General features: G+C 29.6%; 1 protein-coding gene across 1 annotated transcript; it reads left to right on the top strand.

The window, feature by feature from the left end:
• Positions 1–1,487: 1,487 nt before the first annotated feature.
• Positions 1,488–8,683, top strand: LOC126897323 (glycosaminoglycan xylosylkinase). The gene is made up of 8 exons (XM_050670845.1): positions 1,488–1,607; positions 2,434–2,628; positions 3,669–3,841; positions 4,157–4,350; positions 4,784–4,961; positions 6,186–6,362; positions 8,257–8,316; positions 8,375–8,683. Exons 1-8 carry the CDS (start codon positions 1,488–1,490, stop codon positions 8,574–8,576), a joined length of 1,299 nt encoding a protein of 432 aa, XP_050526802.1. The 3' UTR covers positions 8,577–8,683.
• Positions 8,684–13,644: the final 4,961 nt, after the last annotated feature.

A 13,644-nucleotide genomic window follows, 5' to 3' on the forward strand; every position in this document is an offset into this window, starting at 1 on the left:
TTTCATAAAAATTATAAATTAATTGTTCAAAAAAAGAGTTATATAAAAGATTAAATAATCTGAATTATTTTTACCATGTCAGAAATATTTATTAACGATATTTTTTAAAAAGGCACTAGTATAGAATTTACTCAATACCTACAAAAAAGAATGAACCAATAAGTTAATACTTATTTGAGTCATTATGATATCTTAACTATATGCTATGTTAAGTGGAAAAAATGATACATAATAAATGTATTCGTAAAAAATTATAAAGTTATGTTTATGAATAAAATGAAATTACACCTTTCAGAAAAGCTAGATACAAAAATAGTGCTTATTATTTAAAAAAAAAATGTATAAACATGCAAAATCATGTTTGAGTATCGTATTACTGGCTTGTTAAATTAATTAGATTAGAAACATAATTTTAAGTAAAAATTAAATTAAAAGCAAAGTATCAGATATCTTATTTTAACAAATTTTAAAATTTTATATTTTTCATAATTTCTGAATGTTTAGAATTTATAATACATGATTTCAAAATAGGTTATTTTATGTATTTATGTTATTATTTATATATTAATATATTTTATTATTGTGGACTATTAGATGTGATTATTATATATCTTGACATAGTAATACAAATACAAAATAAGTATAATATAAAAGCTTTGTGATATTGGGGCACAGCTCACATGATGATTTTTATCATAAAGATTTTTCAACTCATCCTAATTACAAAGTAATTTATCAGCCACTGCTTTCTGTTTAAAATAATTTATAAAAATATTTAGAGACCAACAGTTTAGTCTTGTACTGTAATACCACATTTTATGTCAAAGTCCTGTTAAGGATTCTTAGTATAGTATTAAAATAAAAAATTAAATAAAATTTCAATGAAAAATAATTACAAAGAGTTAAAATCATAAATAACCTTACATTATGTCATAAAATGCAATTAACGTGCATAACAATAACAGTTTAATTATGTGCATCATACATTCATGTAATAATTATTAAAGATATAAAATACCACGTATATTTCAACCAATAGAAGCACTCAAAATTTACGCTATCTATCAGCATAATCGCCTGCGTCCAGTGCATCGTTTCCCTGCGTCCATTCATGATAAAAATTGGACTGCCAAAATTGTGTACGGCGTGGTCTATCTATGTGTATTTAATCTATGATGACTAGTACTAAAATATTATCTGTTTAATGTTAACTTTAAGCGGTTGTTATCATTATACATTTTAAACAGATAAAAGTTAAAAAATTATTTTAGATTTTATAAATAATTTCGACATGAATGTGTTAAAACTTTCATGGAATGTCTTCAAGCACTTCAAGCAATAATTTCGACATATTAATTAAAATTCTATTTTAAATAATTTTTTAGAAATAAATATGATATTTGAATAAAATCTTCTATTTTAATAATATTGTAACTAGTATTTTGTTTAAAATATTTTACAATATTTAAACCTAAATAGAATTTATTATGATATACTTTAAGTGGTATTATAGGTATTACTATGTAATTTTAATGTGTATTATATGTGTTTTGTGTTTAAATGTGTATTTAGTTTTATACTTTTCAAAAGATAATAAAAATGTTGAGGTAAATACCCAGAACGATATTTTGAAAAAATTGAATACACTTAAGTTGACTCTTCAGACTCATGCTATATTATTTTATATTACTATTATGTACTCATAATTTTTATTATTATTATTATTTTTTTTTAATATATATATATATATATATTTATTAATTAAAGTCTTAAGTTTTTAACTTAAGACTTTAAATTTTCAGATTTTTGAAAATTGTTTTTTTCCTATTCTAGAAACATTACATAAAAAAAATCAATTTCGAGTTGAGCTACACTAAAAAAAAAGTCTGATTTAAAAAGATTAATTATCTATGCTAAATATATGGTTTTGTAGATTTTATATAACTAAGTATGTGTTAATTCTGTGTTAAATAGCATTTTCTTAAAAATTTCTGATATATTAGTGACATCTATAATAGCTTCTGCTTAATTTTTATTGACTTGATGTTTCTATATGAGGTTAAAAAATTCGTTTTGTTAGAAGAAAAAAAGAAAATCTTAGTATATTTCCATTTTTAACCTATAACTTTTAATTTTAAATTGGCTTTAACTAAATATTTTATATAATCGATTAGATTGCTAAAGGCTTATTAAATAAATTCAAAAGACAAAAATTTAATAGTGTATGATTAGAGAATTGTTTTATATTAAAACATTTTCCTAGGATTTTACCTTTTCAATGATAAAGATTTTCAAATTTAGCAGTTTTGCAATTTAGCATTTATATTTAAATAATATAAAAATTGAGATTTAACACTAAGATTTTTAATATTATTAAACTATACATAATTGTAACCATTTTTTTTTTACAGTATGTTGCATTATTTGTTTTAGATTCCAGTTATCAATTATAATGCTACATATTTTGCTACACAAAATATCTTGTCTTCATTGAGTACACTTGATGACGATTTTGATAAACCGTTTCTAATTAATCAATCAAAGATTTTAAAAGAATTAAATGTAATAATTAGTAGTATCCAGATGAAAATGGATGGACAAATAGATTTATTTGCCCAAACTATTAAAGTAAATTTTGAACAATAGATATATTTTGTGTTAAAATTAGTTATAATTATCTTGACAAATAATCTTAATGATTTTCTGAATGTTATATGATTATGCTAAAAATAATAATAATAATAAGCTTTATTACATTAAAATTTTCAATTTAAATGAAACAATATTGAATAGTTATTTAATATAAATATTTATTATTTTCCAAAAGTTAATAAGTTAATTTTAGTCATTTTTCAGAAAACAAATTGAAAAATTTAATGTCAAATGGAATTTTTGAGGTGAAAAATCAAAACTTTGCAAATAAATTGGCTTATTAATTTTGGTTCACAACATTAAATTACCTTTTTATATATATTAATTTTTAAATTCCATTTTTTATGACCTTTTTACTTTTTGAAAATGTAATGAATATTTGGTATAAAATAATATAATGCTAATTTAAATTTATATTTAAATGTGAATGGTATTATTATCCAAGTTTTTTAAGTAAAGTTATCTGAGCTTATAGACCTGATGACCTAAGACTCTATAATCTAGGGGTACAATTTTTTTTATAATTGTGTTCCTTGGACAATAGGCTTATCGAATAATATTATTTTATATAAAAAAATTCCCATCATTCTTACAATGACTGTAAACTAGAAGCAAATCGGATGACCATTAAATAATTCTTAAAACTACTCTTCCTTGGGCATTAAAATTTCATGTATGCTAGAATTCATAAATATTCTTGATTATTTATTTAAAACTTCCCTTATCTGCCTCACTACCTATTCAGGTGTTTCAAAAATCTTCCATATGCCTTTTGTCTAGAAAACGTCTCAATTACATAAAAGTTTAACTTTTTTTCCTAAAATTATTTTAGTGATGATAAATAGTTAAAATTTTAGTTGAAATCTTTAAGCTTGATTATTTACATTAAACTCATGAGGATGGGTGGATTTTTAATAGTTAAATTGCGCACATTGAGTTTAAATAGTTTGATTTAATGAAAAAAGCTTAAGGTTACATATTACTCACATACTTACTCTTATTTAATTAAATTTTAGATTATGAGCAAAAATGGTCTCATGCCCATCAGTAGCTCACCATATTTGGGCTCAACTATCAAGTTGTTAAAAACATCAAAAATTACTAAAATCATCAATGCTATCAAAGGAACTCAATTGAAATTTATGATAACATTAGAAAATAAACAACAAGTTTTATTTAAACCAAAGTGGTACAATTTAGTTTATTTTAATGTTTTATTTAAAAAAACTGATTTTGAAGCTGTATTAGGGTGAAGTGAGGTAATTGTAATAATGTATTTTTTTTTTTTAGATAAATTGACAAGTTTTTATCCTGAACTTACATTTAATATGATAGTAACATGTATAAAGTTCAAAACTTTCAATCTGATTAAAATCTGCTTAATATTTTAAGAGAAAAAATAAATTTATAATAACCTCATTTCACCCTACTACAATAAATAATGACTTGATGGTTTTAGCTAATTTATTACTTAGAGAAATTAATTTATTACTTTTTATTATAGGTATCTTAATTCTGATGTTATTGAAGGGCCAGTGTATGCTGGTAAAGACCGTTACAATGGTGAAATAATAGCATTTTACATTTCACTTATAATCGGTCTTCCTCGTGTTCCAATTGTTGTCAAGAGAATTTTAGATTCAACAGAAATAAAGGAATCTGCTAGTGTAGGATTAAAAAAAACAATGTATTTAAACTGTAAGAATTGTTTAGTATGAAGTAATGTTCATTATAAGTATAAGTCAAAATAAATAAAATAATAAATATAACTTAAATATTTCATATTAAATATTTTAATGATGATATAATTATAATTAAATATTTAGTAATACTTCTTTTAAATATAAAATTAATAATTTTTTTTAAGTATGTAATAAACAACTTCTTTGAAAAAAAAACAAGTAGTGCAATTTGTTGTTTTTATGAAAATTTTTTTGTAAGTTTTCAAAAAAATGTTGGATGTACCATGTGTATATATATATATAAAAAAATATATAAATTTGATAAAGAAATATTGAGAGAATCTACAGTAGTAATTTTATTCAATCTCTTTATTTCAAGGTGATATACAATTTTGGAACTTTCTATGTTTCCCCAATAAGTAATTTAAATACTTTCTGTTTTTATTTAGCTACTACTAAAGAAACTTGTTTTTTTGGAAAGTGTTTTTACTGTAAAAAGGAAGATCCTGTATGTACTAAAAGTGGACGACTTGAAGGAGCTGCTATATTTTATCTTCCATCGCACTTGAATTTACAAGCATATTTGCATCCTTGGAGAAGGACATATAATACAAATAAATTTGCTAGGTAATTATTCATGAACTTATTATAAAAAAGATGAGATCAATATTAACGACAATTGTTATGTAGTAGGATACCACCATAATAATAGTGATATATTAATGTACAACATCACAAATTCGAATGTGGATCATTTATAATTTTTTTTAAAGTCTATTTATTTATATTGTATTGCGCGAATGAACGTTTTTCTGATACAGTGGTGTCATCAACTCATTTTTTTTCCAATTCCTTCCACGTAGAAAGGTGCAGGTCGTGGAAAGCTGCCTTTCGACTGGGAAAAATATGTTTCCAAATCAGGAGATTATGTAGAAAAATAAACTATATTCTTTTTTGCGTTTAAAATCAAAATAAATTACAAAAAAAAAAGTCTCGTTTATATTTGATTCACCCTCGTACAAGAATAGGAAGATAACTATCTTAAGTGATAGTCAAGTGGCTTTGAAAGCACTCTGTAACGACTAGGTGAATTCAAAGCTTGTCCTCGAATGCAGGAAAACTTTAGAATCACTATCGAGGTTCAACATAGTTACACTAGTGTGGGTACCGGCACACAATGGTGTCACTGGAAATGAGAATGCTGACTTTCTAGCCAGGAAAGGAGCAGAGAACACCTATGTTGGACCAGAACCAGTGGTAGGACTCACTGAGCAATCACTCAAAGCCCTACCCAAAAATTGGTGCAGAGAACAACACAGGAAAATCTGGAAGTACTTGGTAGTACCTAGACAGACAATCTAAAATTTTTATCAAGTCCCCTGGGTGATCTTAATAGCATGACTAGACATCAAATAAGCACTTTGACTGGTTTACTAACAGGACATGGTTACTTGTTTAAATATCCAAATTATATTACAACTTGTAGGAATTTTCAAACCAAGAGGTTGTAGGTAATTACAAATAGACTGTTTATCGTTAGTAATTATTTAATTAACTTAAATTAAACCATTAACTTACAATTAAATTTCACCTATGGTCCAGTAAACATATCTGATAGGTGTGACACCTTGCTTAGGTGGTGGCGACTCTTGTTATCATAGTTAGTAGTTATGCAAGCGGCAACCACATTGTTGCAGGCCAACAAAAAGCAAAGAGTTAGTTAGTTAGTTGGCCACAGCATTTCTAAAATTGATCCCTCAATCCTTGATGTTAAAAATAGTTTAAATAATAAATAGAACTTAACTGATCATTTTTAACAACTTTGTTATGAATTTGTTTACTTTTTTGTAGATGGGAAAATGAGAATAATTACTGTAAAGATGTATTAGCAAAATATGGATTGGAAAGAGTATTAGATTTTGTAGAAGTATCAATTTTTGATTTTATTATTGGCAATGGAGATAGACATCGTTATGAGCTTATAGAAAAATTAAACAATACTCTTCTATTAATTGATAATGGAAAAAGGTAATTCATTATACAATATAATTATTAATGTATTGAAAAGTAGTTATGTTCAAAAAATCTACCCTGCTTCCACTTAGTCTAAATCTTCAAATACTAATATCTCAAATAGTAATATTACTAAACTAGTTATTGACCAGTAAATTTGATTTAGTCTATTCTCCTTCTAATTGTACAATAATAGTTATAGGTGTACAATAGGCATTAAATAATTAAAAATCAACAAAATCAGTTATAACGTATTTTAAGACTTTTACATGTTTTTTACTGTATGTAGTGTTTTTGTGGGCTATTTATTGAGAAAACAACATTGAAGTTATTATTTTTGAATTTCTTGTAAAATTTCCTTTACTTGAGTTTTACTTTTATTATTCTAAGTTAAGAGAAAAAAAAGTTATGAGACATAGATCAGTTATTTCTATTAAATTTGACTCTTCAACTCAACTTAATAGGCCCGGGGGCACGGGTTAACCTTAACGGATCGGTCCCAAATTTTGCACAGCTCATTTTTTTGACCATTAAAAAAAAATTAAGGGGTAGCGTAAAAAAAAAAAACACATTCGATTTTTGAGGGCCACCCTAGTGTACATTGAATATTCAAAAGTTACCCCTTCTTATAAATAGATTTTTTTTATAATGAACTTGAGATTTATCATAATTTACAAAACTCATTGAGATATTGTGTTTTAAAGTTATAAAACAAGTAATGATAGTTTTGAGAAAGTGATGTTTAAAGTATTCGAACCATAAAGTAATGTTTTACATTTTTTTTTACTCGTTTACATATTTTTAGTCCTACAAAATAAACTTTTTCACTTCTAAGTTTACTTTCTCAAATAGTTTCATATTTTAAGTAATTTAATTACTCAATTTTAAACATAATTAAATTACCACATTGTTATTTCAATTATAATTTTGTTAGAATTAAGAGTAATTTATGCTACATTATTATCTAACATTGTTAATCATTTGCTTTTCGTTATTGTTTTTATAATAAATGAAAATACATGAGATGGGAGAGTAGGTAGGGTGTTTGAACTCTCAAATCCACTTATTATGAAACATTTTTCCATGTAACTGGGTTAGATTAAATTACTTATTAAAACCCTTACATGAATAATCTATACCTATACCCCCTGGTATAATGTATCAATTCCATATAAAATCAAGGGTATTTATATTCAGCTTGATAAGATATATTTTACACCAATTCCTGGGCTTTATTTTGTTCACTAATTGTGAAATTCCAAGAATACATAATTTTAAGAATCAACTAAATAGTGTATTAAATTTAAATTTTAAAAGCAATTTATTTAGGGTTATTATTTATGAGATGTAGGGTAATTGTTATGGTCATCACTATAAACTTTATCAAATTACTGTATATTATAACATTTTATTGATAGGCGCTTTTGAATGTAACACATATGTGAGGGATATTTTTATTATTTTGTTGTTTATTATTTTATATATTACTATTATTTCCGCCATGCTCATAACTGTTGTAAGGTGGGTAACACTGTATATATCTCTGTGAGTTAACCTCTATGTAATATATAAAAAATGTAGTATTCATTGTATGTGTATAATTAATAAATTAAGAAATAATAATATAATAAATTCGTGTATATTTTATATAAAATACAACAATAACTATATACACCAAGATTAGTTTAGTTTTAACTTGAGCATTGTTCCAAGAACAAATAAATATTAAATTGTTAAAATATTGTTTTATTCATTTTGACTCCTAATCTTTGGATTAACTATGCTTTTAACAATTACAATCTGTGGTTTTGACTTTACAGAGTTTTAATATTAATGATAAATTAAAAAAAAAGTGCTTATCAACAAATTATTGATTTTAAATTAAACATATTACTTGTATTGATTATAGTTTTGGAAATCCCTATGAAGATCATCTAGACATACTAGCTCCACTTTATCAATGTTGTATGTAAGTACTAGTGGTATAAAAAAATTTATGACAAATTAACATTATTTTATATTTTTAGAATTCGTCTTAAAATGTGGAATCGACTAAAATCCATTAAAGGAGGCAATTTTACGATTTTTCTACAAAAAATGTTGGATATACATGAATCAGTTTCTTTATTAACATTACCACATTATCGAGCATTAGAGAGAAGACTTCGTACTGTGTATGCTACTGTTTCTATGTGTAAAAAATCTGCCAATGATACTATATTCAAATAAAATGTATAATTTTTAGTATTAAGTATACACAGAGTGATTGGTTTAACATAAACCACTCGATTACTCTCAATATAAATACAATAATGGAAAAAAATTTTGGTTTTTTTTTTTTAGTTGAACCAAATATTATAATAACACTGTTTTCTATGTGTTATTATTGCTGAGGAGAATTATATATCTCATTATAAGATCTCAATTTTTCATTAAATAAGTAATAATCGAAAAACTTCCTTCAAATCTTCAAGTAATTTTGAAAAGACTAGATAAAACATTAATTAATACAATCAGTTACGATTTATCGGTCGTATTGTACAGACGTGTTTATCTCGCGTACGTTTGTAGTTACCCGCCTATTTTTAGAGTACTATTCCGTTATTCATAGTTTTTTTTTTAGTTTTTAATCCATAGTTCCGCCTTTTTGGCACATTTACTGTGTCCGCCAGGGCTCTGGATGCAATCCAGACCTAATCCGGGAGGAGGTGATCAACACCACCCCGCATGCGCTGTAGAAGCACTCTGCAATCTTCCAACCCACAAATCTCCCTGGATAATTCGCGTTGNCTTCCAACCCACAAATCTCCATGGATAATTCGCGTTATTCTGGTAAGAACAATCAAGGCTCTAAATCGCCAATTAGCCCCTTACACAAAAAACCTAAATCTGACGGTAAATCAAAATCCGATGATCCCCAATCTCAAACTTTCAGCATGGATTGTAGCTCACCTGAAGTCATCGTTGTGACGTCACCCGGTTCGCCAACTTCAAACATAAACTCGCTCTATGTCGGAGTCTCCTAATATTTCAACAGTCAGGCAACCCAATGTTCCTGAATGCTTTCCACTACACTACACTGGTCCCCTTAATGTACTTGTTTCTGCATTTGGTGATAATACTTAGGTAATTTTCACCCAGTTAAGCTCGGTAAAACTATTTCCAAACTTTTTCCTGGTATTCTGAGCATAAACCCTATCGGTTCTAAACGAGTGAAAATCACGTTTGAGTCGGTTAATAACGCCAACATTGTCTCACTTCCCCTTCTCTTTCTGAACACGGCTACTCTGCGAATATTCCTAGTACTTTACTATATAGTATTGGAATAATACGTCTTGATAAAAGTATCTCTGAAGAAGACTTTTGGGAAGGTTATGAATGTTCAATCAAAGTTGTTTCATTCAGACGCATTAATATAAAAAAGGATAACATCCTCGTTTCTTCAAATTTAGTTGAACTTAAATTTTTGTCAGCAACTCTTCCTCAAAAATTATCAATATACAAAGTTATTTTTGATGTCTCTCCGAGTATTCGTTCTCCTGTCAAATGTCGCAAGTGTTTACGTTTTGGTCACACCCTTAAATTCAGTCGCAGTAAGGAGCGCTGCAGTCACTGCGGTCTCTTTGACCACACCGAATCTAATTGTAACGTCAAGTTAACCATACCTCCTTCATGCATTTTTTGTAAACTGAACCACCTTGCGACGGATAGATCTTGCAGCGAATGGTCTGTGCAAAAGGACATTAAAAAGATAATGGCCACAAACAATGTCTCATTTTCTGAAGCCTCCTCGATCAAACGTTCCAGTTTAGTTAATAAAGTTTTACCTTTTCTGATGTTGCTAAAAATACAAATATATCTAGTGTCGAAGTCGTAGCTTCTCCTTCCTTTCCTTCCCTTAGTTATTCTACTAATACATATACAAATAAACAAAAGAAGAAAAAAAGTAATAAAACTCAAATCCCCTCCCCCGACTTTCCTCCATTACCAAATGACTGTTCTAGGCCAATTTCGCCTAATGGCAGTTTTTTAAAATACATGTCCCAAAATCGTAGTACTAATGTTGATGACCGCAACTGGATTTCCTGCTTATCGCAACATATCGTTCAGCTACTCGCGAGCGATCCTAATTTAATTTATTCTCCTTCAATACTTCAATCAACTATAGAATCTTCATTAACTAACATCCATTATCCTTTATCTGACAATGATGACACATTTTAATAGTAATCCTAACTTTCCTTCTTTCAATATTCTTCAATGGAACGTAAGAAGTTTATCCCCTAGAATGCACGATCTCTCTTTTTTTTTCTCTAATAATAAATGTTCTTTTGCTCTCCTTTCTGAAACTTGGCTCCTTTCAATTAAACGTGTTTATCTTCCACAGTTCAACATTAATCGCTCTGATCGTATCGACGGTTTTGGCGGCGTAGCCATCGCCTCTCATCATTCTATCTACATTAACCCTATTTCTATTGATCCTGTATTAAAAATCTCGCTTCTTAATCATTCTATAGATCTTGTTTGCCATTTGCCATTTGGTCTATTTACATTCCCCCCTCTTCCAACCCTCCTTCTATACTAATTGATAACATTTTTTCTTTAGTTTCTTGTAATTCTATTATAGGCGGTGACTTTAATGGTCACCATCCCTCATGGGGTGCACTAATCTCCAATCATCGTGGTAACATTATTTCGTTTGCTATTTCTGCCTATAATCTTTGTATTCTCAATACAGGACTCCCCACCCTCCTTACAGGCCCTTCCCAAATGGATTCCGCGGTTGACCTAACCATTTCATCTCCCTTTCTCTCGTTGTTGTTGTCATGGTCTGTCCTAGACTGCACTCATGGTAGTGATCATTTTCCTATCATTATTTCTCACACAAATTATCCCACTCCCTCTCCCTTTTCCTCTCACACCGTTGTTAACAGATTTAATTATTCGAAAGCTGATTGGCCAACTTTTCAAAATTACATGACCATTTTCACCTCTAATTTTTTCTCCTCCTCTCCCTTTGAGGACTACAACTGGTTTGTATCTACAATTATTAGAGCAGTTAATTTATCTGTTCCTTTAATTAAAAAAACCAAAAAGTCCTTTCCCTCCTCTCCAATATGGTGGTCTTCCTCTTGCACCTACGCTATCAATGAGCGCACTAGAGCTTTTAAAAAATATAGATCCTCGGGTCTGCTAAGTGACTTTTTTGAGTACCGAAGGGTACGCGCCTCTGTTCAAAAAACACTTAAACAAGCAAAAATTATGTCCTGGCGCTCTTTCTGTTCCTCACTTAATCCTTCTTCTAGTCTGTCCAATACCTGGACTATTGTCAAAAAATTTAAAAACTGTCTATATAAAAATTCTCCCTCTTTAAACGAGTCATGGTTTGATCCCTTCTGCAATAAGGTTGCTCCCCCCTACGTCCCATCATTAGAAGAATCCTCTCCTGCCCTTGATCCTATCCCTTTCCTTAATTTTCTCCCTTTTCATTCTCTTACTGATTCGTTTACACTCAGTGAAATGTCCTATGCAATCTATTCGCGTAAATCGTCCAGCTCTGGTTTGGATGGAATTTCCCCTTTGGTTCTAAAACATCTCCCTTCTCATTGCCTTGAACTTCTCTTAGTCATTCTTAATTCTTTATGGTCCCAAGGTGTTATTCCTGATTCTTGGCGTAATTTTAACATCATTCCCGTCCCTAAATCTAACTCAGCTTCCGTTACATTTCGCCCAATAGCTCTTTCCTCTTCTCTTTGCAAAGTAGTCGAACACATTATCAAGAACCGCCTTGATTGGTTCTTTGAAAAAAATAACTGTCTTCCCCCTAATTTATACGGGTTTCGGAGAGGGCTGGGCACCATGGAGTGTTTATCCACTCTCACGGCCAGTATATACAAAACATTTTGTGATAAATCCTATTGTCCCGCTATCTTTGTTGACATCAAAGGTGCTTTTGATTCTGTACACATTCCTACCCTTATTTCCCTTTTACATTCTTATTCTATACCTCCTACACTTTGTAATTTTATTTCACGTCTCTACTCACAACGTTTTCTTACTTTCACTTCTCCTTCAGGTTTAATATTAAACCGCATTTCCTATCACGGCCTCCCACAGGGTAGCTGCCTTAGTCCTCTTCTTTTTAATATTTACATGAGCAAAATTAGCCTCTCCCTCACCTCTAGTGGTACTTTCTCACTTTTCTATGCTGATGACATCGTTCTTTTTTCTTCTCATATATCCATTCATAATGCCCTCAACTCCCTTAATAATTCACTCGCCGTCCTCTCTAACTCTCTTCAAATTCATTATTTTGAGGCTGCTCCATTGAGAAGCCAGTTAATAATTTTCACTAGAAAACGCTTACCGTTAGTTTACCCTATAATTACTCTTGATGGGATAACTATCCCCCCTCTGAATGCGTCACTTATTTAGGCCTTAAACTGGTTCCTAAGCTGAGATGGCTTCCCCATTTCCGTTTTATTCTCTCGTCCGCTGCTCGCTGGGCAAATTTCCTACGCTGTATTACTGGTACATCCTGGGGCTCTTGTCCCTCCTCATTTTTAAATCCGTTATCCGCGCTAAAATTGAATACGGCTCTTTTTTATTTTCTTCAGCTTCCTACACTCATAGGAAAAAACTTAATTCCCTTTTATCCGCATGCTTGCGGAGCATTCTTGGTGTTCTTAAGTCTACCCCGAGCCATAGTATTTTTGTTGAGTGCTCCTCTCCCCCCCTCGAAATCCGCTGTCGCTTGCTTGCTAATAAATTTCTACTAAAATCTCTCTCCACCCCTAACCATCATATCTTCTCCTTATACTCCGAATTAAGTAATTGCTGGCGCTACGTGCCTAAAACACTTCCAATTTTAGCCTCAGTATGCTCTTCTCTGTTACCCATGGTCTGTCACATTTACAAATCACACTCCAGATTACCTTTATTTGACTGTTTTCTAGTGGCTCTTACAATAGCTCCCATAGTGTATACTTCAACGTGTTTCCTCGGCTTCCCTCCTCCAATCCTCCGTTCTCTTCCTGCAACTTCCGTTAATAATCTCTTCAAAGATTATAACTCAGCTAATTTTCCGACTAAATGCTTGATATTCACAGATGGTTCTGTATCAACTAATTCGGCTGGTTGTTCATTCTTTATTCCTAAACTTAATATTTCATACTCAACTGTACTCCACCCTTCTTCTTCTTTTACCACTGAATGCTCTGCCATCGTTAATGCTCTCATTTTTATATCTTCTACTTCAATTAATGAATTTGCTATTTTTTCTGATTCTCTATCTTGC

Source organism: Daktulosphaira vitifoliae, unplaced genomic scaffold, assembly GCF_025091365.1.
Source record: "Daktulosphaira vitifoliae isolate Bord-2020 unplaced genomic scaffold, ASM2509136v1 Scaffold_2, whole genome shotgun sequence".
Lineage (NCBI taxonomy): Eukaryota > Metazoa > Arthropoda > Insecta > Hemiptera > Phylloxeridae > Daktulosphaira > Daktulosphaira vitifoliae.